The 26,823-nt window shown below is 32.5% G+C and overlaps 1 protein-coding gene across 1 annotated transcript; it reads right to left on the bottom strand.

The window, feature by feature from the left end:
* Positions 1 to 9,576: 9,576 nt before the first annotated feature.
* Positions 9,577 to 10,305, bottom strand: LOC139900869 (uncharacterized). Its single transcript, XM_071883620.1, has 2 exons — positions 10,071 to 10,305; positions 9,577 to 9,962 (listed from the first exon to the last, which is right to left on the bottom strand). Exons 1-2 carry the CDS (start codon positions 10,303 to 10,305, stop codon positions 9,577 to 9,579), a joined length of 621 nt encoding a protein of 206 aa, XP_071739721.1.
* Between the last annotated feature and the right edge of the window lie 16,518 nt (positions 10,306 to 26,823).

Genomic DNA, 26,823 nt, shown 5'->3' with positions numbered 1-26,823 from the left:
GATAAAAAATTATCACGATTAAATAAAAAAATAAAAAGCAGATATGATTTAATTAAAATAATTAAAAGCAGATTTAGATTTATAAGAAAATTAAAAGCATATAACCTAATTTAGGTATTTGTTATCTTTTTTTCATTTTTATTTTTAATTATTATTATTAAATAAATACATTAATAATAATACTAATAATTATTATATTAATAATAATAATTATATTAATAATAATAATAATGTTATTAATGATAAATAATAATAAAAATAATTATAATAATATTAATATTACAATATTACTAAAAATGATAATTATAATTAATAATAATGATAATAATCATTATAAAATGTTAATAATACTATTAATAATAATAATAATATTATTAATAATAAGTTGTATTAATAATAATGATATTTATAATAATCTTAATAATTTTAGTAAAAGTGATAATACTAATAATATTAATGATAATAATAATTATTAATAATAATAATATTAATAATATTGAGAGTAATAATACTTGTAAATGATGATAAATAATAATAATAATAATAATATTAATATAACAAATTAATATTAATACATAATTATTTACAAATAATGGTTCGTGAATCGTCGGAATTAGTCGAGGTTAAATGAATTTTTGAAAATAGTTCAAAAATTTTGAGATTCAGTTTAACTGACTTTGATTATCGTGTCAGAATCACATAAGGATTAAGTTTAAATTTAGTCAGAAATTTCCGGGTTGTCATAGTACCTACCAGTTAAAAGAAATTTCGTCCCGAAATTCAGTTGTCATCAATTGGCGTTGTTCGTAAATAGATGAGGATATTTACGTTTATTTGGTCTTTACGTTCCCAGGTATATTCGGGGCCTTTCGTGAATTCCAACGGATAGAATGTTGTTTTGTTTCAAGCGTTTAAATCTTATGATCCATAAATTCTACAGGTTCTTCTACGAAGTGCATTTTATTATTAATGCGGAGGTCATTCAAGGGAATAACACGAGTGTCATTGATTAGGTTTCCTCGGAAGAGATGATGACGCTATACAAGCATTTCAGTACATATGAAATGTGTTATGAATAATATTGAGGTCATTTAAAACTTTGAGCATTTATGCCGCAATATTAGGGCAGACAAAACAGAGAGGTGTACGTGAAAATCACAGTCATGAAATTTGATAGAGATCTTCATTGTTTACAACAAGAATATTTTAATGATGAATATGAGTTGAAAAATAGAGTTTTATCACCTTTGAATAATATGGATAAAACGATTCGATTATAGGAAGAGTATAAATGAAGCTATCATAACAGATTGAAATAAGGAAATATCTGTTTGCCTTAACTTTTGACGTAGTCACGATTGATTTCCAGAACTTAAGAGATTAAAGGAAATCTTCGTAATATATAAGATTTGATTCTTCGGTAATTAAGAAAATTGGGATTTTCTTTGATTAAATGTGGTAAATTGCCTCGATTGTTGTGTATGGAATTTCGCTATAAATTAGCTTCTTCCGTTTCATTATCTTCACCACTTCTATTCTTTCTTCCTCGATTCATACTTCCAAAAGATTAAGGAAATGCTTAATCCAGTTCTGATTCTTGATATTTTCCTGGTTATCGTATCCTTCATTCTTCTTTTTCATCTGCCACCAGAGGAATTTATTTTCTTCTACTATTACCTTGGGGTTATAATGTTTTTAATTCTCCTGTATCTTTATATTGCTATACGCATTGATATACACGGTTTGTAATTTATGTGTTGTCGTTGGGCTTTATATTTTCCCTTATATGTCGGAGCTTCATGCTTTTGTAAAGCAAGTAATGGTCCAGAATTCGTAGGTATGAAGTTTCAAATGAACATAATTAATATTTTAAGAAAGAAATTGTAATAGCACGATCTTGATTCGTCAAATTACCAGAATTCACTGAGGATAGAACTAACAATAATATATGTTCTTGATATGTTTAGAGATTAAGTAGAATGTAAGAGTCGTGTAACATGGCATATGTTGATTGTAAGGTGTGTGAATCATCATCTTCCATTATAAATTTAGCATGACTTACTGTAATATAACCACGTTGATCATGCGTCATTATATTATACTAACTCATGCTTCAATTCCCAACACTACTTTAAAAACATTCATAATTTAATTTCGAATTTTAGAAACTAAAACAGTTTCCTTTATGATGAAACGCAGATAGCGCGAAGAGATAAATAATCTCGGACAAGAATAGTTATGAAGATATCTTCAGAAATATTGAGGATATTTCTACTGAAAGATACGATGATATTTAGAATTTCTAAAATTGAAGGATAATGAAGAAATTCTTCTGTAAGGATTTAGAATGCGTAAAAAGATCTTCTGTGATTTCCTTCAGAAATCGAATCATATAGATTATTTGGTTATAGGTTTAATCCTTGTGATTTGTCCACAATTTCCTTATGGTTTGCTCAATCCATTTTCCAGTACCAAATTTTCTATTGAGCGTTTCCAATACTTCATTCTTTATTATCAAGCTTTTGACCATTAAGACCATCTATAGCTTTTGCTGCTTCATTAGTATTCTCAAGTTTAATGAATTTGAATCATTGGTTATATTTTTGAGGTATTTTCAAGAGTTTTGAATTTGAGTGATGAACGCAGGATGTAACCGTCAACGGATCTAACGGTTGACGAAGAAATGTTGTAAATTTCAAAAGTAATGAATGATAATTTTGGTGGTTTGATGTGATAATTCATCACAGAATACGAATGAATATAATTCAAGAATGTAGTGATCTTTAGAAAGATAACACCTGCTAAAGCTTTACTTGAATTTTGATATGTCAAAATCAGAATATGTAATTGAATTTGTATGAAAATGGTTGTTCTTTAGTGAACGGATACATATATCTTGTGAATGTAAGTAGTATAGTTAATGACTGTTGAGTCAGAACTAAAGAATATACTGTGTAACATATTATTGTGAGATATAAATATTTCTCGGGTATTACCTACCCGTTAAAATATTTTCACAATTAACAGTTTGTACAAAAGAATTTTTAATTACAATCTTTATGAAGATATACGTTCATATATATATTCTTCAGATATAATATAGATTTAATGAGTTAATATAATATTAAACTCATTTGTTTTGCGGTTGGAACGAGAATAAAAAAAATCTTCAAAACTTGAGAGATTACATAATCGTCGCGAAATATTTCTTTAATGAAGTTATGAATCAATATTTCATCATTCATTGTTATTGATATACCTCAGTATATGATGTTGATGCCCGTGGAATCCTTGTGAACTTCGCAAGGCACGAATAATGTTTTCAAAAAGGTTTCGAGTACATCAAAAATGAAAGTATACAATCAAACATGTATTTGAATAATACACTTGGTTTATTATGAATTGAAATTCCTTGAGTTGAAACAGAGATTGTAGTTAATGATGGTTAAGTTGTTAACGAAGAATGTACATCATAGCATATTAGTAATATGAATTAACCGAGTAGTACTTACCCTTTAAAATTCATACGTAATAGCTTAGTACGAAAAGATATATTATTGTTCCAAATCATATATATATATATATATATATATATATATATATATATATATATATATATATATATATATATATATATATATATATATATATATATATATATATATATATACATATATATAAAGTATACATATATAATTCTTCAGGAAGAATGAGTCAATACATCTTAACTCATTATTACTAATATTCCTTGGTATCTATGGGGCATATGATGTTGATGTTCGAGGTACCGAGTGTGATGTTGAGGCGTGGGATGCAGATGTTGTTGTTGGTGATGCTGGTGCGGTTGGTGGTGATGCTGATGGTGCTTACAGTGTTTGTGGTGCTGGTGATATTGGCGGTACTGATGGTACTAGTGGTGCTGGTTATGTTGCTGGTGCTGCTGATGCTTGTAGATATTGCACCATATTCTCCAGAACCACTATTCGAAGCTCGTTGACTTTTTCTATTACTCCTGGATGATTGGTGGTTGGAACAAGGGGATAAAGAAGATCTAGAATTTTCGATATTATATAATCGTGACGGGATACCCTGGAAAGAAAAGAGAAAATGGTGTTCCGAACTGGTTCCCGTTAAGTGCTTCAGGTTCTTCGCCAAGTGGTGAATTCGGTTGGTGGAAGGGATTACCTTCTTCTTGTCTCCATTGATAAAGTCGACTACGAACCCATCCCCAATTCATCCAGAATTGATGATGACTGATTGGTTCGTTCATTCCGGTTACGCTGCATGTGGAGCTCGAGGAATCAAGTGAGAAATCCATATTATGTGTTTGGAATAGGGTTTGATATGAGATGAGTGTTGAATACTGAATGATATATTTGTCTCCTTGAATACGTATATATAGCAAAAAGATTTCCGTAATTTACGGAGGAAATTTAGGAAAAGTGTTAGAAAAAGTCTATTGGGATAGAAATGATAAGATATGATAAGATATGATGTGTCTATACTCCATTTATGCAATAATGGCAGTATGATGTGTCGAGACTATAAATAATAAGCAAGTGATTTCTGAAAGGAATGATAAACAAAAATGCGAACATGGTCAGAGTCCAGGCTCACTAACGCATTCTAACAAAGATCAGTTAGTCACATTAATGAAAAATCTGGTTTGTTAAGACCAAATAGCTGTAATTAAAGTAGACCAGAAATCTCAACCTAGAGATAATAGTTGGTCGTTAGTTGACTAAGCAACAAAGTATCTGGGTATAATTGTTTGTTTGGAGGATTACTATTAAATAGTAACTTTTCTCTTTAAGGAAGGTTTCTATTCTTGGAGAGTTTGTAAACACATAATCAGATAAACTTTCAATTAACGACTTTCAATTCGTAATGGCCTATTCAGGTCTAGGGGCTTGAGCTATAGGATCCTTTAAATCGGTAATCCAAACCCTTCCATCCTAGAGTTTCGTAGACGCCACCCGTCAAGAAAGTTCAATGATCAAAAATAACGAGAAAGCAAAGATTTTGAAAGTAATGAATATGAATAGGGATGACATTCTAATGTCTTTGAGTCAAAAATCTTTATGACATTTTTCGGTTCGCAAACCAATGCATAAAGGTATAAGACATATAGGTACGTAATATAACAGGAGGTTATATACGTATGAGTATGAATAGTAACAAATATAGGAGTTTCGAAAATCATGGATAATATTTTATGTAATACATACGTAATACATAAAATCATGATAGATGACATAGGAATGTCGAAAATTTCAATAATCATGAGTGACAGTCCTCGGTTTAACCAACCGAGGTGGTTTTATAAAGATAATGCGTGTGAGTTATTGAATATTGTGAATCACAATGGGAGTTCCTCCCGGAGTGACAGAATAAAAGATATGTATATGTATGATGCAAGTAATAATGTTCTAAAGCTATAGGTCAGGTTATAGACTAGACTTTAATGCACCCTATTAATATGGGTTATCCACATTAAGACTGCCTAGTTCCCTATAACCACCGCTCTGATACCAACTGTGACACCCCACCAAAATCACCATTGGCGCGGTACGTCATAATCTGGTCCCATTGCGAGGTATTGACGTCTATATGATGCACAGAGTTGATTTTGAATGCAAGTCTTTCAAATTATCCATGAATGACTCGTTGTAATGTTGTTTGCAATTAGCAAATGCATAGCGGAAGCATTATGTATGACCTGAGAATAAACATGCTAAAAGTGTCAACCAAAAGGTTGGTGAGTTCATAGGTTTATCACAAATCATGATTTCAGTAATAGTAATAGACCACAAGATTTCAGTTTCAATTAATATATATACATACACCGCAATGTATAAAAAGTATTCCAAGTTGTGAGCACCCGATAACTAGCCTTAACAAAGTTTTTACCCCATGAGTTATAATAATAAGTACACCGAATCAAGTGCATGTTTGTTAACCTCGAAGTACTAAACACCCGTTCTTCTAAGCCAATATAAATTATTGACTAGTACAACATACTGGGTGGGGGTGTTAAACCCGTTAGATCTATCTTTAGGATTCGCGCCATCGATATAAAGACCAATGTTTAAAGTTACGAAGCTAGGGGATTTTTGATTCAAACCCACGTAGAACGAATTTTTGTAGTTGTGTCTATTTTGTCAAACAGTTATAAAATAGTGCATATATTATCAGCCCAAAAATATAGATAAAAAGGGAGCAAATGAACTCACGATACAACAGTTCGTAGTAATTATGCGTATGACGGCACTGAACAAGTGCAGAGTTGACCTCGGATTCACGAACCTATATCAAGTATATATATTAACACATATACTCGTAATCGAATAAGTTTATATATATATTCCAATTGTTATATAATTCTATATATATACTTTTATATATATATATTCTATAGTATTTATTTGATAAAATAATATTAATAATGATGATGAATAAAGAGTTGTATTATTTTGTAATAACAATAATAATAATACTAGTAGTAAAAATGATAATAATCATGATAAAAATAATAATAATAATAATAATAATAATAATAATAATAATAATAATAATAATAATAATAATAATAATAATAATAATAATAATAATAATAATAATAATAATAATAATAATAATAATAATAATAATAATAATAATAATAATAATAGTAAAAATGAAAGTTCTTATAATACTAATAATTAAAATAATTAAAATGTTATATGTTTACAATAGTATAAATAATTTTTGTAATATCTACAATAGTAATAGTAATAGTAATAATCATAATGATATTAGTAGTAAGAATGATAATAATAATAATAACAATATTTTTTAAAAATGATAATAGTTTTTAATAATAATACTACTAATGATAATTATACTCATTTTAATGATAATAATATTAAATTGCATTATTATAGTAATAATAATAATTATCTTAACAATAGTAATAATATTAATTATAATTGTAACTACAATCATAATAATAATAATAATAATAATAATAATAATAATAATAATAATAATAATAATAATAATAATAATAATAATAATAATAATAATAATAATAATAATAATAATAATAATAATAATAATAATAATAATAATAATAATAATAATAATAATAATATGAGAACTACCTTAGAAAGCTTTTTCCAAAAAAAATTGCCCAAGACCGGGCTCGAACCCGGGACCTCTCGCTCACCCGTAAACACCCCACACCACTCCTCCATTTCACATTTTCTGATTTAATACCCAAAAAAATATATAACCCGTAATATGTTTATCTTATTCTTCTTCAAGATCGAAACAACCAGAGCCCAAATTCAAACTATCAACGAATTACCTAATTAACTTTAGGATTTTCCAACGAAACAGAATCAATCTTTATTGGGTGTTTGGATTAATTAAAACGGAATAAATAAATAAATAAAAAGAAAACAGATGCTGTTCGAAGAAAAAAAACGAAGAACTCAATATTTATTTCGAAATTGATAAGGTTTTACACTTTGATTTCAACATGAAAGTTGTTGCAAATCTCTCCTAGAAACTTTCTGTAACTTCAATTGAAGCTAAAACATCCAATTGAATTCGAATTTTTGCCAAGAACACGATGTTTGACTTTTGAAAATTAGAATTTGACCTCAAAATTAGAACTTGATAGATTGAATTGGGTTTTGAAACTTTCCGGATAGATTGAATATAAGATTCCTAACACGACTGCATTATTATATTTTGCTATTTCGATCGAATTCAAGCTTTAAAAAAATGATACAAGAACAGGGACCGACGAAAAAAAATAAAAATAATAATAATGTATATTTGTTATTCACTCGTAATTGCAGATGATGAATTTTATAACATGATTGTGGTTGATAGATACAAAATCATAACCAGTAGGAGACTAAAAATATATCACGATTTGATTAAAAAATAAAAATGGCGATAAAAAAATTATCATGATTAAATAAAAAATAAAAAGAAGATATGATTTAATTAAATAATTAAAAGCAGATTTTGATTGATAAGAAAATTAAAAGCATATAACCTAATTTAGGTATTTGTTATCTTTTTTTCATTTTTATTTTTAATTATTATTATTAAATAAATACATTAATAATAATACTAATAATAATTATATTAATAATAATAATTATATTAATAATAATAATAATAATGTTATTAATGATAAATAATAATAAAAATAATGATAATAATATTAATATGACAATATTACTAAAAATGATAATTATAATTAATAATAATGATAATAATCATTATAAAATGTTAATAATACTATTAATAATAATAATAATATTATTAATAATAATTTGTATTAATAATAATGATATTTATAATAATCTTAATAATTTTAGTAAAACTGATAATACTAATAATATTAATGATAATAATAATAATAATATTAATAATATTGAGAGTAATAATAGTTGTAAATGATGATAAATAATAATAATAATAATAATATTAATATAAAAAATTAATATTAATACATAATTATTTACAAATAATGGTTCGTGAATCATCGGAATTAGTCGAGGTTAAATGAATTTTTGAAAATAGTTCAAAAATTTTGAGATTTAGTTTAACTGACTTTGATTATCGTGTCAGAATCACATAAGGATTAAGTTTAAATTTAGTCAGAAATTTCCGGGTTGTCATAGACGAGTTGCGTGTTTCTCGGGAAGCTCAGGAAGCGTTGTAGGCGGAACTTGCCCGGGAACAGGAGAAAGTCGCCTTACTTTCTGATGATAATAAGAAGTTATCAGAGAAGGTGTCGGCAACGTTAGGTGAACTTACCCGCCTTCAACATGGTATACCTGTGCTTTTTGCCCGCCTTTTGAAGTCATCCATTATTCATCAGCTGTTCAATGCCTTTATTGAGGCTATCAAGAAGTTGACTATGTTTGAGGTGTTGAGGGCAGTGCAGTGCTTCTTGCCGTCTGGTAGCGCGGCCCAAAAGATGAAGATTGATTTGAGTGCTACCTGTGTCCAGGACTGCCAGCGAGCACATGAGGCTCTCGGCCAGATTAGTTTTGAAGAGTTAAACAAAATCTATAGGGACGAGAACTCATTCGTAGAGGATATTGTAAATTACCAACCGTAGAGATATGCACTCGGTTGTGTTTTTGTTATGAATGTGATGTTTTTACATTTTGTTATGTCTTGTGTGTAAACTAGTTTATTTTGCTTTAAGTTGCGTGAAGTGTCATGACAAAAACGTAGATATCTAGACTACGCGTGAGTATGGTCGAGTTGTTTATACGGTAAAATCGGACCATCAATGATATGGCCAGACACCCTCATTATCCGAGAAGGTTCTTCAAGAGGTGTCCTCCTATCGACGAAAACTGTAAGGCATTTCTTCTGGCGGTAGATCTGGAATATGCCAAAAGACTTTTGATTTCGTTTGTGTCATACTCAGAGTCGTTAAAGTGCATAAGTATATAAAATGAAACTTTATTGATGATTTATACATAGAAATGATTTGAGTACATAAGTGTTTTGCATTTCTGCTATCCGAGTGGGTGATCAGTCCTCCCGGTTGCAAATAAGTTAAACATGATATTTCTTCAAATGAAAGGCGTGCCAAGGGTGTTCTATCGAAACTCCGTCTGGTGTTTCCAGGTGGTATGCACCATAATCAGTTATGCCGACAACCCTGTAAGGTCCCTCCCATCTTGGGCCCAATTTTCTGACATCTTGCTGTCGGCTGGCCTCGTTGCTACGTAACACTAAGTCGTTTAACTGAAAGTTCAGTGGCTTGACTTTTCTGTCATAGTGATCTGCGATTTTTTGCTTCTTTTCGGCTTGCCGGATATGTGCTATCGTCCGCCGATCTTCTAGAGCGTCCAAGTTTTCTCGTAATGCTTCATCGTTTTGTTGTTCATCGAATGTTGTTATCTGGTTGGTTGGGACAAGCACTTCAGCCGGGATAACCACTTCGGTGCCGTACACCAGACTGAAAGGTGTTTCATTCGTACTGTCTTTCGGTGTTGTCCGATGTGCCCATAGTACATGTTCATCCACCCATCATTGTCGGTGTTTACCTAGTCTTGCTTTTATGCCGGCAACGATGTCTCTGTTAGTGATCTCGACTTGTCCGTTGGCCTGTGGGTAGGCCACGGAAGTAAATGACTGTTGAATGTCCATGTCTGCACACCAGTCCTTAAATGGATTGTGTGCAAACTGTGTACCGTTGTCGCTGACTATCTCTCGTAGTAAACCGAAACGCCAAACGATATCCTCCCATACAAAGGTTAAGATTTTTCTTCCTGTGATCATGCTTAACGGTTTTGCCTCGACCCATTTTGTAAAGTAGTCGATTGCGACTACTATGAATTTAACGTTTACGACACCTCTTAGGAATGGACCGACAATGTCGATCCCCCAATTTGCAGAACGGTCAAGCGGCGTGTATAGGAATCATGTTACGACAAGGGGATCTGTTGACGAGAGCATGTATTTAACATGCCTCACAGTTTAGGATCAGATCATATGTGTCCCGGTACATGTGTGGCCAAAAATAACCCATGCTTTTGATCCTGCTGACTATCATTCGGTAGCCGGAGTGTGTGGAGCAGGCTCCTTCGTGCATTTATTGTATGATCTCTTTGGCCTGCGGCGGCCCAACGCCTCTTAAGTATGGTTCTGTGAATCATTTCCTATACAGGATGTCATTTTTAAAGATATACATTGGTGCCCACATTCGTATCCTACGGGCTTGTAGTTTGTCCACCGGGAGGGTACCATCGACAAGGTATTTTATGAAAGGTGTTGTAGTGACCCGAACTTTTCCATGTTTATATATATATTAAATGAAATTGTTATTTACATGATTAAGTGTTTCCAACATGTTAAGCAATCAAACTTGTTAAGACTTGATTAATTGAAATAGGTTTCATATAGACAATTGACCACCCAAGTTGACCGGTGATTCACGAACGTTAAAACTTGTAAAAACTATATGATGACATATATATGGTTATATATATAGTTAACATGATTTTATTATAAGTATGTATCTCATTAGGTATTTTAACAATGAGTTATATACATAAAAATAAGACTATTAATTTAAGAAACTTGAAAACGATATATATAACGATTATCGTTATAACAACGTCTTACTAGGTACATATGAATCATATTAAGATATTGATACACTTGGTTAATTATGTTAAATGATGAGTAAATATATTATTAAGTGTATTAACAATGAAATACATATGTAAAAATAAGACTATTAACTTAATGATTTCGAAACGAGACATATATGTAACGATTATCGTTGTAACGACATTTAACTGTATATACATCATACTAAGATATATTATATATCATAATATCATGATAATATAACAATTTAACATCTCATTTGTTATAATAAACAATGGGTTAACAACATTCAACAAGATCGTTAACCTAAAGGTTTCAAAACAACATTTACATGTAACGACTAACGATGACTTAACGACTCAGTTAAAATGTATATACATGTAGTGTTTTAATATGTATTCATACACTTTTGAAAGACTTCAAGACACTTATCAAAATACTTCTACTTAACAAAAATGCTTACAATTACATCCTCGTTCAGTTTCATCAACAATTCTACTCGTATGCACCCGTATTCGTACTCGTACAATACACAGCTTTTAGATGTATGTACTATTGGTATATACACTCCAATGATTAGCTCTTAGCTGCCCATGTGAGTCACCTAACACATGTGGGAACCATCATTTGGCAACTAGCATGAAATATCTCATAAAATTACAAAAATATGAGTAATCATTCATGACTTATTTACATGAAAATAAAATTACATATCCTTTATATCTAATCCATACTCCAACGACCAAAAACACCTACAAATACTTTCATTCTTCAATTTTCTTCATCTAATTGATCTCTCTCAAGTTCTATCTTCAAGTTCTAAGTGTTCTTCATAAATTCCAAAAGTTCTAGTTTCATAAAATCAAGAATACTTCCAAGATTGCAAGTTTACTTCCAAGTTTTCTAAATCCATTCCAAGTAATCATCCAAGATCAAGAAACCTTTGTTACTTACAGTAGGTTATCTTTCTAATACAAGGTAATAATCATATTCAAACTTTAATTCAATTTCTATAACTATAACAATCTTATTTCGAGTGGAAATCTTACTTGAAATTGTTTTCGTGTCATGATTCTGCTTCAAGAACTTTCAAGCCATCTAAGGATCCTTTGAAGCTAGATATATTTTTCTCATTTCCAGTAGGTTTATCCAGGGAACTTGAGGTAGTAATGATGTTCATAACATCATTCGATTCATACATATAAAGCTATCTTATTCGAAGGTTTAAACTTGTAATCACTAGAACATAGTTTAGTTAATTCTAAACTTGTTCGCAAATAAAAGTTAATCCTTCTAACTTGACTTTTAAAATCAACTAAACAAATGTTCTATATCTATATGATATGCTAACTTAATGATTTAAAACCTGGAAACACGAAAAGCACCGTAAAACCGGATTTACGCCGTCGTAGTAACACCGCGGGCTGTTTTGGGTTAGTTAATTAAAAACTATGATAAACTTTGATTTAAAAGTTGTTATTCTGAGAAAATGATTTTTATTATGAACATGAAACTATATCCAAAAATTATGGTTAAACTCAAAGTGAAAGTATGTTTTCTAAAATGGTCATCTAGACGTCGTTCTTTCGACTGAAATGACTACCTTTACAAAAACGACTTGTAACTTATTTTTCCAACTATAAACCTATAATTTTTCTGCTTAGATTCATAAAATAGAGTTCAATATGAAACCATAGCAATTTGATTCACTCAAAACGGATTTAAAATGAAGAAGTTATGGGTAAAACAAGATTGGATAATTTTTCTCATTTTAGCTACGTGAAAATTGGTAACAAATCTATTCCAACCATAACTTAATCAACTTGTATTGTATATTATGTAATCTTGAGATACCATAGACACGTATACAATGTTTCGACCTATCATGTCGACACATCTATATATATTTCGGAACAACCATAGACACTCTATATGTGAATGTTGGAGTTAGCTATACAGGGTTGAGGTTGATTCCAAAATATATATAGTTTGAGTTGTGATCAATACTGAGATACGTATACACTGGGTCGTGGATTGATTCAAGATAATATTTATCGATTTATTTCTGTACATCTAACTGTGGACAACTAGTTGTAGGTTACTAACGAGGACAGCTGACTTAATAAACTTAAAACATCAAAATATATTAAAAGTGTTGTAAATATATTTTGAACATACTTTGATATATATGTATATATTGTTATAGGTTCGTGAATCAACCAGTGGCCAAGTCTTACTTCCCGACGAAGTAAAAATCTGTGAAAGTGAGTTATAGTCCCACTTTTAAAATCTAATATTTTTGGGATGAGAATACATGCAGGTTTTATAAATGATTTACAAAATAGACACAAGTACGTGAAACTACATTCTATGGTTGAATTATCGAAATCGAATATGCCCCTTTTTATTAAGTCTGGTAATCTAAGAATTAGGGAATAGATACCCTAATTGACGCGAATCCTAAAGATAGATCTATTGGGCCTAACAAACCCCATCCAATGTACCGGATGCTTTAGTACTTCAAAATTTATATCATATCCGAAGGGTGTCCCGGAATGATGGGGATATTCTTATATATGCATCTTGTTAATGTCGGTTACTAGGTGTTCACCATATGAATGATTTTTATCTCTATGTATGGGATGTGTATTGAAATATGAAATCTTGTGGTCTATTGTTATGATTTGATATATATAGGTTAAACCTATAACTCACCAACATTTTTGTTGACGTTTAAAGCATGTTTATTCTCAGGTGAATACTAAGAGCTTCCACTGTTGCATACTAAAATAAGGACAAGATTTGGAGTCCATGTTTGTATGATATTGTGTAAAAACTGCATTCAAGAAACTGATTTCGATGTAACATATTTGTATTGTAAACCATTATGTAATGGTCGTGTGTAAACAGGATATTTTAGATTATCATTATTTGATAATCTACGTAAAGCTTTTTAAACCTTTATTTATAAAATAAAGGTTATGGTTTGTTTTAAAAATGAATGCAGTCTTTGAAAAACGTCTCATATAGAGGTCAAAACCTCGCAACGAAATCAATTAATATGGAACGTTTTTAATCAATAAGAACGGGACATTTCAGTTGGTATCCGAGCGTTGGTCTTAGAGAATCAGAAAATTTGCATTAGTGTGTCTTATGGAGTTTGTTAGGATGCATTAGTGAGTCTGGACTTCGACCGTGTTTTCTTTAAAAATGATTGCTTAACATTTTTGTTGGAAACTATATATTATTAACATGTATATATTATGTGATATATTAATCTCTTAACATATTTGATATTGTGTGATAGATGTCTACCTCTAGCACAAATCTCATTGACTCACCTAATAATAACGAAGAGTCGAATATATATTGGACTGATTCACAAGTTCCCGAAGAAGAACCGGAAGAAGAATCAGAACCGGAAGAAGAATCAGAACCGGAAGAGGAGGAACCGGAGGAGGAAATAGAACCGGTGGGGGAAATAATAAAACGATTAAGTAAAAGAAAATCCTCAACCAACCGACCAAGGTTAATTATGGTCAATGGTGTTTCCGCCAAGGAAGCAAAATATTGGGAGGATTACCAATTCTCCGATTGAACCGGATTCCGACGAGAATTCCGATGATGTTATAGAAATTACCCCAACTGAATTTAAAAAGGCAAAAGAAAATAATAAGGGAAAGGGAATAAAAATAGAGAAATCTAATTCCAACCCCGATGAACTTTATATGTATCGTCAACCCCCGAAGCCCTTAAGTTGTAACAATGACCCGGGAACCTCTAAACCACTAGGTTTTTCTAACCCGTTGTGGAAAACGACAGCTCGTATTAGGGGAACATCATATATCCCTAGAAACTTAGCAAAACGAACCAAAACCGAAGAAGAAGAAACGAGCGAGTCAGAATAAGATAGTTGTGTTCGTGTGGTGTAATATATGTAATGTAGTGTGCTTATGCTTTATGATATATGTAAAAATTGCTTGTATTAATAAGTATTTTTTTATGAATCTAACTCTTGTCTATTTTACAGTATAAAAACACAAAATGGATAGACAACCCAATATTTTAAGAGACCTTCCCGGAGACATGATTGATGAAATCTTGTCTAGAGTCGGTCAGAATTCTTCGGCACAACTATTTACGGCGAAATCAGTTTGTAAGACATTCGAAGAACGTTCCAAGAATGTCTTGGTTTATAAGAGACTTTCGTTTGAAAGATGGGGGATATCACATTGGGAAACCCATAAGTTACGATGTGTTTACTTTGACGCATATATTGTGGGGAACCCAAATGCTATTTTACGCAACGGGTTAAGAAATTATTTTGACTCAATGTATCCGAATATAGGACTTCATGATTTAGAAAAAGTGGCTAACATGCAACATAAAGAAGCATGCTATGCTTACGGGTTAGTAATGTTCGCTTCTCACCAAAGTGAGAAAAAGAACATCGGGCTACAACTATTAAACAAAACATTCCCACAAGTGACGGAGTCGGTAATTGGGGTAAGAAATGAGGTTTTTAGGTTATTACAAGACTGTTGGTCATTACGTAACCCTCGTCCCTTTGACGACGTTACAACACGCTGTCTTATCAACGGCCATAACGGTTATGTTCCACAAGACCAAGGATGGGAAGTAGTCCTAGTAAAACCAGAATGCATGACTTGTTTCTGGACGTATGAATTACGTGTCTTTATTGCCTTTGCTGAACGACTTGTGTACTAGCTAGAATTATCTTCACAACTATCTTGTATCAAAGTTATTGTGTGCTATATTTCATGCTTTATGTAAAATAAGCGGTATTGTAAGTTTGTAAAATATTGTATAAAAGTTTGAACGCGAAATATTATTATAATCAGTTTTTCATATAGAATTGTAGTAGTTGAATTGTATATTAGCTACTAAGTATGAACTTAACGGGTAGGTACTACCCGAATTTAAACTTATAAAACGCTAATATGAAGAAAAAGCTTTTATAAATGAGTTCATATTATGCTACGAAATACTATTAACTACTCTTAATATTCTGTATGATTAACTTGTCCCATTTGACTATTTTGAAGGAAATGGCACCGACTACTCGACACACCGTGAATATGAATGAAGAGGAATTCCGTACTTTTCTAGCTTCAAACATAGCCGTAGTACAGGCTGCGCTACATACCAACAATAACCTTGGATCTAGCAATACAGGAAATCGTGTAGGATGCACCTACAAAGAATTCACTGCCTGCAAACCTTTGGAATTTGATGGAACCGAAGGACCGATCGGATTGAAACGGTGGACCGAAAAGGTCGAATCGGTATTTGCCATAAGTAAGTGTACCGAAGAGGACAAAGTGAAGTACGCTACGCATACCTTCACAGGTTCTGCGTTAACATGGTGGAATACCTATCTAGAGCAAGTGGGACAAGATGATGCTTACGCACTACCGTGGTCAGCATTCAAGCACTTGATGAACGAGAAGTACCGTCCCAGAACCGAGGTCAATAAGCTCAAGACAGAACTTAGGGGGTTACGAACCCAAGGATTTGATATTACCACGTATGAAAGACGATTCACAGAATTGTGCCTATTGTGTCCGGGAGCGTTCGAAGATGAGGAAGAGAAGATCGACGCGTTTGTGAAAGGATTACCGGAAAGAATCCAAGAAGATATAAGTTCACACGAGCCCGCCTCCATACAACAGGCATGTAGAATGGCTCACAAACTAGTGAACCAGATTGAGGAAAGAATTAAAGAATAGACGGCTGAAGAGGCCAATGTGAAGCAAGTCAAAAGAAAGTGGGAGGAAAACGGTGATAAGAATCACCAATACAACAACAACAGCAATTACAATAATAAAGGCAACAATTATCCCAACAATTGCAACATCAATCGCAACTACAACAAACGGCCCAACAACATAAACAAAAACAACAACAACAACAACAACAACAACAACAACAACAACAACAACAGTAACTACAACAATCGTCCCAACAACAATAATAATCGCAACAACAACAACAATCAGAAGCGGCTATGCCAAAGGTGTGAAAAGTATCACTCGGGGTTCTGCACCAAATTTTGCAACAAGTATAAAAGAAATGGTCATAGCGCGGCGAAGTGTGAGGTCTACGGACCAGGGGTTAACAGAATGAAAGGAACAAATGGTGTCGGAACGAGTAATGGCAGAGCAAGTAGTGTCGGAGCAAGTTATGCCAATGTAGTTTGTTATAAATGTGGAAAACCGGGACACATTATTAGAAATTTCCCGAACCAGGAGAACACGAATGGACAAGGCCGCGGAAGAGTTTTCAATATTAATGCGGCAGAGGCACAGGAAGACCCGGAGCTTGTTACGGGTACGTTTCTTATTGACAATAAATCTGCTTACGTTTTATTTGATTCGGGTGCGGATAGAAGCTATATGAGTAGAGATTTTTGTGCTAAATTAAGTTGTCCATTGACACTGTTGGATAGTAAATTTTTACTCGAATTAGCAAATGGTAAATTAATTTCAGCAGATAATATATGTCGGAATCGAGAAATTAAACTGGTTAGCGAAACATTTAAGATTGACTTGATACCAGTAGAGTTAGGGAGTTTTGATGTGATAATCGGTATGGACTGGTTGAAAGAAGTGAAAGCAGAGATCGTTTGTTACAAAAATGCAATTCGCATTATACGAGAAAAAGGAAAACCCTTAATGGTGTACGGAGAAAAGGGCAACACGAAGCTACATCTTATTAGTAATTTGAAGGCACAAAAACTAATAAGAAAAGGTTGCTATGCTGTTCTAGCACACGTCGAGAAAGTACAAACTGAAGAAAAGAGCATCAATGATGTTCCCGTCGCAAAAGAATTTCCCGATGTATTTCCGAAAGAATTACCGGGATTACCCCCACATCGATCCATTGAATTTCAAATAGATCTTGTACCAGGAGCTGCACCAATAGCTCGTGCTCCTTACAGACTCGCACCCAGCGAGATGAAAGAACTGCAAAGCCAATTACAAGAACTTTTAGAGCGTGGTTTCATTCGACCAAGCACATCACCTTGGGGAGCTCCTGTTTTGTTTGTCAAGAAGAAAGATGGTACATTCAGGTTGTGTATCGACTACCGAGAGTTGAACAAACTTACCATCAAGAACCGCTACCCACTACCGAGAATCGACGACTTATTTGATCAACTACAAGGCTCGTCTGTTTATTCAAAGATTGACTTACGTTCCGGGTATCATCAAATGCCGGTGAAAGAAGATGATATTCCAAAGACTGCTTTCAGAACACGTTACGGTCATTACGAGTTTATGGTCATGCCGTTTGGTTTAACTAATGCACCAGCTGTGTTCATGGACCTTATGAACCGAGTGTGTGGACCATACCTTGACAAGTTTGTCATTGTTTTCATTGATGACATACTTATTTACTCAAAGAATGACCAAGAACACGGTGAACATTTGAGAAAGGTGTTAGAAGTATTGAGGAAGGAAGAATTGTACGCTAAATTTTCAAAGTGTGCATTTTGTCTGGAAGAAGTTCAATTCCTCGGTCACATAGTGAACAAAAAAGGTATTAAGGTGGATCCGGCAAAGATAGAAACTGTTGAAAAGTGGGAAACCCCGAAAACTCTGAAACACATACGCCAGTTTTTAGGACTAGCTGGTTACTACAGAAGGTTCATCCAAGACTTTTCCAGAATAGCAAAACCCTTGACTGCATTAACGCATAAAGGGAAGAAATTTGAATGGAAGGATGAACAAGAGAAAGCGTTTCAGTTATTGAAGAAAAAGCTAACTACGGCACCTATAATGTCATTGCCTGAAGGGAATGATGATTTTGTGATTTATTGTGACGCATCAAAGCAAGGTCTCGGTTGTGTATTAATGCAACGAACGAAGGTGATTGCTTATGCGTCTAGACAATTGAAGATTCACAAGCAAAATTATACGACGCATGATTTGGAATTAGGCGCGGTTGTTTTTGCATTAAAGACTTGGAGGCACTACTTATATGGGGTCAAAAGTATTATATATACCGACCACAAAAGTCTTCAACACATATTTAATCAGAAACAACTGAATATGAGGCAGCGTAGGTGGATTGAATTGTTGAATAATTACGACTTTGAGATTCGTTACCACCCGGGGAAGGCAAATGTGGTAGCCGACGCCTTGAGCAGGAAGGACAGAGAACCCATTCGAGTAAAATCTATGAATATAATGATTCACACTAACCTTACTACTCAAATAAAGGAGGCGCAACAAGGAGTTTTAAAAGAGGGAAATTTAAAGGATGAAATACCCAAAGGATCGGAGAAGCATCTTAATATTCGAGAAGACGGAACCCGGTATAGGGCTGAAAGGATTTGGGTACCAAAATTTGGAGATATGAGAGAAATGGTACTTAGAGAAGCTCATAAAACCAGATACTCAACACATCTTGGAACGGGGAAGATGTACAAGGATCTCAAGAAACATTTTTGGTGGCCGGGTATGAAAGCCGATGTTGCTAAATACGTAGGAGAATGTTTGACGTGTTCTAAGGTCAAAGCTGAGTATCAGAAACCATCAGGTCTACTTCAACAACCTGAAATCCCGGAATGGAAATGGGAAAACATTACCATGGATTTCATCACTAAATTGCCAAGGACTGCAAGTGGTTTTGATACTATTTGGGTAATAGTTGATCGTCTCACCAAATCAGCACACTTCCTGCCAATAAGAGAAGTTTACAAGATGGAGAAGTTAGCACGACTGTATTTGAAGGAAGTCGTCTCCAGACATGGAATACCAATCTCTATTATCTCTGATAGGGATGGCAGATTTATTTCAAGATTCTGGCAGACATTACAGCAAGCATTAGGAACTCGTCTAGACATGAGTACTGCCTATAATCCACAAACTGATGGGCAGAGCGAAAGGACGATACAAATGCTTGAAGACATGCTACGAGCATGTATTATTGATTTCGGAAACAGTTGGGATCGACATCTACCGTTAGCAGAATTTTCCTACAACAACAGCTACCATTCAAGCATTGAGATGGCGCTGTTTGAAGCACTTTATGGTAGAAAGTGCAGGTCCCCGATTTGTTGGAGTGAAGTGGGGGATAGACAGATTACGGGTCCGGAGATAATACAAGAAACTACCGAGAAGATCATCCAAATTCAACAACGGTTGAAAACCGCCCAAAGTCGACAAAAGTGCTACGCTGACATTAAAAGAAAAGATATAGAATTTGAAATTGGAGAGATGGTCATGCTTAAAGTTGCACCTTGAAAAGGCGTTGTTCGATTTGGTAAACGGGGGAAATTAAATCCAAGGTATATTGGACCATTCAAGATTATTGATCTTGTCGGACCAGTAGCTTACCGACTTGAGTTACCTCAACAACTCGCGGCTGTACATAACACTTTCCACGTCTCGAATTTGAAGAAATGTTTTGCTAAAGAAGATCTCACTATTCCGTTAGATGAAATCCAAATCAACGAAAAACTTCAATTTATCGAAGAACCCGTCAAAATAATGGATCGTGAGGTTAAAAGACTTAAGCAAAACAAGATACCAATTGTTAAGGTTCGATGGAATCCTCGTAGAGGACCCGAGTTCACCTGGGAACGAGAAGATCAGATGAAGAAGAAATACCCGCATTTATTTCCAGAAGATACGTCAACACCTCCAACTGCTTAAAATTTCGGGACGAAATTTATTTAACGGGTAGGTACTGTAGTGACCCGAACTTTTCCATGTTTATATATATATTAAATGAAATTGTTATTTACATGATTAAGTGTTTCCAACATGTTAAGCAATCAAACTTGTTAATACTTGATTAATTGAAATAGGTTTCATATAGACAATTGACCACCCAAGTTGACCGGTGATTCACGAATGTTAAAACTTGTAAAAACTATACGATGACATATATATGGTTATATATATAGTTAACATGATTTTATTATAAGTATGTATCTCATTAGGTATTTTAATAATGAGTTATATACATAAAAATGAGACTATTAATTTAAGAAACTCGAAAACGATATATATAACGATTATCGTTATAACAACGTCTTACTAGGTACATATGAATCATATTAAGATATTGATACACTTGGTTAATTATGTTAAATGATAAGTAAATATATTATTAAGTGTATTAACAATGAAATACATATGTAAAAATAAGACTACTAACTTAATGATTTCGAAACGAGACATATATGTAACGATTATCGTTGTAACGACATTTAACTGTATATACATCATACTAAGATATATTATATATCATAATATCATGATAATATAACAATTTAACATCTCATTTGTTATAATAAACAATGGGTTAACAACATTCAACAAGATCGTTAACCTAAAGGTTTCAAAACAACATTTACATGTAACGACTAACGATGACTTAACGACTCAATTAAAATGTATATACATGTAGTGTTTTAATATGTATTCATACACTTTTTAAAGACTTCAAGACACTTATCAAAATACTTCTACTTAAAAAAATGCTTACAATTACATCCTCGTTCAGTTTCATCAACAATTCTACTCGTATGCACCCGTATTCGTACTCATACAATACACAGCTTTTAGATGTATGTACTATTGGTATATACACTCCAATGATCAGCTCTTAGCAGCCCATTTGAGTCACCTAACACATGTAGGAACCATAATTTGGCAACTAGCATGAAATATCTCATAAAATTACAAAAATATGAGTAATCATTCATGACTTATTTACATGAAAACAAAATTACATATCCTTTATATCTAATCCATACACCAACGACCAAAAACACCTACAAACACTTTCATTCTTCAATTTTCTTCATCTAATTGATCTCTCTCAAGTTCTATCTTCAAGTTCTAAGTGTTCTTCATAAATTCCAAAAGTTCTAGTTTCATAAAATCAAGAATACTTCCAAGATTGCAAGTTTACTTCCAAGTTTTCTAAATCCATTCCAAGTAATCATCCAAGATCAAGAAACCTTTGTTACTTACAGTAGGTTATCTTTCTAATACAAGGTAATAATCATATTCAAACTTTAATTCAATTTCTATAACTATAACAATCTTATTTCGAGTGGAAATCTTACTTGAAATTGTTTTCGTGTCATGATTCTGCTTCAAGAACTTTCAAGCCATCCAAGGATCCTTTGAAGCTAGATATATTTTTCTCATTTCCAGTAGGTTTATCCAAGGAACTTGAGGTAGTAATGATGTTCATAACATCATTCGATTCATACATATAAAGCTATCTTATTCGAAGGTTTAAACTTGTAATCACTAGAACATAGTTTAGTTAATTCTAAACTTGTTCGCAAATAAAAGTTAATCCTTCTAAATTGGCTTTTAAAATCAACTAAACACATGTTCTATATCTATATGATATGCTAACTTAATGATTTAAAACCTGGAAACACGAAAAACAACGTAAAACCGGATTTACGCCGTCGTAGTAACACCGCGGGCTGTTTTGGGTTAGTTAATTAAAAACTATGATAAACTTTGATTTAAAAGTTGTTATTCTAAGAAAATTATTTTTATTATGAACATGAAACTATATCCAAAAATTATGGTTAAACTCAAAGTGGAAGTATGTTTTCTAAAATGGTCATCTAGACGTCGTTCTTTCGACTGAAATGACTACCTTTACAAAAACGACTTGTAACTTATTTTTCCGACTATAAACCTATACTTTTTCTGTTTAGATTCATAAAATAGAGTTCAATATGAAACCATAGCAATTTGATTCACTCAAAACGGATTTAAAATGAAGAAGTTATGGGTAAAACAAGATTGGATAATTTTTCTAATTTTAGCTACGTGAAAATTGGTAACAAATCTATTCCAACCATAACTTAATCAACTTGTATTGTATATTATGTAATCTTGAGATACCATAGACACGTATACAATGTTTCGACCTATCATGTCGACACATCTATATATATTTGATGTCAAAGCAGAGGGGTATAAAATACTATTAAATTTTTGCAGGAAATACTATTAAATACGATACAATTTTACACAAGATATTTATTTATTTATAGAATGGATATACTTAAACCTTGCTACAACACTTATAGGCAGTGTACCTAATCGTACAATAGTGTAGTTTTTAGTAAGTCCGGTTCGTTCCACAGGGAAATCTTTAAACAAAGCTCAATGCTATATTAGTTTACTTTTATAAAAATACAAATATATATATAAGTAATATTATTATTATAAAGGGGGGTTTTTACCGTTTAATGACCGGTTTGTCGATTTTAAAACTTTAGTCGCAGTTAAAACCTAATGTAAAATATTAAATAAATACAAGACTTATATTAAAGCGTAAAGTAAATAACGATAATGAAATTGCGAATAATAAAAATGCGATAAAATAAAATTGCGATAATTAAAAAGTACGATAATTAAAAGTGCGATAAAATAAAATAAATAAAAGTGCGATAATTAGAAGTGCAATTAAATATAAAATAAAGGAAATTAAATATGAAATAAAAGAATTATGCTTATTTAAACTTCCGTAATCATGATGTTTGACGTGTTGATTTTAGTTTTATGCCCATGGGTTAATTGTCCTTTGTCCTGGATTATTCAATATGTCCGTCTGGTTTTTGTCCATAACAGTCCATCAGTCATAAATATAAAGTGCAAGTGTCCTTGTCAAATTATTATTATACCCGAAGATAAATATTCCAACTAATTGGGGATTCGAATTGTAACAAGGTTTTAATACTTTGTTTAATGAATACACCAGGTTATCGACTGCGTGTAAACCAAGGTTTTACTACTTTGTTAACAATTACACCAATTACCCTTGAATGTAATTTCACCCATGTTTTAATTATTCTAGTGGCTATTAATCCATTCCCGTGTCCGGTTAAATGAACGATTATTCGTACATATAAATACCCCGCCCATCGTGTCCGATCGAGTGTATATGGTAAATTATAGGGACGCCCAATTGTAAATCTTTATATTAACATTAACAAACTTTCATTTAGTTAAACAAATATAAAGCCCATTAATAGCCCATAGTCTAATTTCCACAAGTGTCGTTCTTTTGTCCAAACCCCAATTATGGTACAAAGCCCAATTACCCAATTTTAGTAATTAGCCCAACATCATGATTACTTCGTTTTAAATAAGCATAATAATAACTTAGCTACGAGACATTAATGTAAAAAGGTTGAACATAACTTACAATGATTAAAAATAGCGTAGCGTTACACGGACAGAATTTCGACTTACACCCTTACAACATTCGCTAACATACCCTTATTATTAGAATTATAATTAAAATTAAAATATAAATTATAAATATAAATATAAATTTTACGTATGAAGAGGAAGAAAAAGATGATTAAAACTCGGCAGAAAACTGGCTTTATATAGGACCTGACCAGCAATTTCACTCCATGCGACTCGCATGGATTTGTGCCTCTGGCCATGCGAGTCGCATGGCCACCCTGGATTCAGCCAAATTGATTTGTTTTCTTCTTGTCGACGTAATATAATAATAATATATAATATAATATATAATTATATATAATTATATATATATTATATTATATTCTTGTGCATAGTAGACTAGATATTTTTGGTCCGTTGCGTCAGGCGTTTCTTCTTGGCTCAGGTCCCGGTTCCGGATTTTCGGACGTCTTCGCGTATTATTTTATATCGTGTACTTTGCGTCTTGTAACTTGTACTCTTGTCATTTTGAGACGTTCCTCATCAATATTTTGAACCTTTTTAGTTGTATCTTGTACTTTTTAGCTCTTTGGACCTTTTTGTCTTTAATTTGTCGAATCTGCCTTTTGTCTTCACTTTTTAATATTTAAACGAATATTGCTTGTAAATTGAACAATACCAACTAAAATCTTGTCTTTCTTGGGGAATAATGCTATAAAATATATGTTCCTTTTTAGCCTTATCAATATCCCCACACTTGAGCGTTGCTTGTCCTCAAGCAATATTGTCTTGAAATACTAGAATCACTTCTTTATTCTTCACACTTTGTACATCAGTGATTTCTATACGGCGGTATAAACAATGGAAGTAACGATATGGTTTACAGTCCCACATGACTATAAAAATTTAGATCCATTAAGGAAATTGGATCTTTATGAAAACATTTGATCTTTTGAAAATTAAATCTAGTTTTTACCCTAGATAAGTTTTCCGGAATAACCCTTTACCGGTGTTTGCAAAATATTTTAGTGGGTTTGGTGGGTTTCAGATTTGAAAATTTTAGCTCAAAACTTGCGGTTTTGTGTCACCCACTTGCTAACCTTGTATTAGGAAAGCAACACGTCCAGTTTACTTGTCCCGTATATTACCTTTCGGTAAACTACCGTCCGGTTGTAAAGGAAAGCGTTGAACAAGCAACTATTAAGGCAATGTCCCGTGACATGCTTTTGATTATGGTCTATAACGTGTCGGACGCAATTACTATCCTTGGTAGGAGCAATAGTAAAGCTCACCCTTATAATTTTTCGGTCTGGCACAAGGTCCTGTCTTCGACCATGCTATGCAACCACCGTTCTTACGGTTGACACCCGATTTAGTTCAGGTGACCTAATGAATTCCAGGTGAATTCCTAGGATTTTACGTTCAATGGTAATGAACGTATTGAAAATGGGTTTTCAGAAAACAAATCGGTTTGTATTTTTGATCAAAATATTTTCTCGTTCAAGCTCGAGTTTAGATATCATTGAATTCCATGAGTTTGAATTCTCAATCTTTAAGGTCAATCTCAAGGATTGAGTAATATCAGGCTTAAAAGCTGATTTTTAATCTTTAAGGAGATTATCCTTTCTGGGGATCTGATTCATTAGTCTTATCCAGCTAATTTGCACGGTGCCTCCCCATTGTACGAGATAAATCCTTCTCATGGTTAGGATAAATCTGACCACTTGGCGACCCTGTTTGATGCTGAGGTCCGTGGATTTCCTGCTGATTTTAGTGATGACTTTTCTAGATTTTTCGTCAACCTACAGCTGGTCTGGACGACAACTTCATGACCTAAATCAAGAAGCGCGTTTCTTTTTCGGAAGACTTTACTTCCTTTTAATGATGGAATTGATTCATCGTGTAGATCCATCTCTTCTTTTCTTTCATCGGGTAAAACAGTTTAGTTTAGTCCAAAGCAAAAGTATTTTCAGTTATTTGTTACAGATATATGTGACATATGTTTAAGATAACTTGGTAAATTTTCCCACACTTGGCTTTTATTTTCCTTTTTATCGTCCTCTATTCCATTTTAAATGAATTTTAACATTTTAGTTTGTTTCTCAATTTATGTCCTTTCCGAGGTAACAATAATTTCGGTGTTAAAACCTAGTTTTATCGTTCATAAATATGTATAAACATGATTTTAATTCATTTATTTGAAAATTTTGAAAAAATTTTACTAGAATTGGGTAGTCAGTATATAAGACTAGGGCTGTTCTTTTTTATCAGAGAGCACTAGATTCTAATACAACTACTGCTTTACTAGTATTTTTAATGGTAACCAAGTGTATAAAGTAAAAATTTTTAAAATCCGAAAGAATTTAATCCCTTCCCACACTTAAGATCTTGCAATGCCCTCATTTGCAAGAAATTAGTAACAATTTAAATTATTGAGGGTGATTTGTGTGAAAATGATTAAATTTTACCAAAGTTTCCA

Source organism: Rutidosis leptorrhynchoides, chromosome 3, assembly GCF_046630445.1.
Source record: "Rutidosis leptorrhynchoides isolate AG116_Rl617_1_P2 chromosome 3, CSIRO_AGI_Rlap_v1, whole genome shotgun sequence".
Lineage (NCBI taxonomy): Eukaryota > Viridiplantae > Streptophyta > Magnoliopsida > Asterales > Asteraceae > Rutidosis > Rutidosis leptorrhynchoides.
Note: the sequence above shows the minus strand (reverse complement) of the source record. Positions and strands in the feature narration are given on the sequence as shown.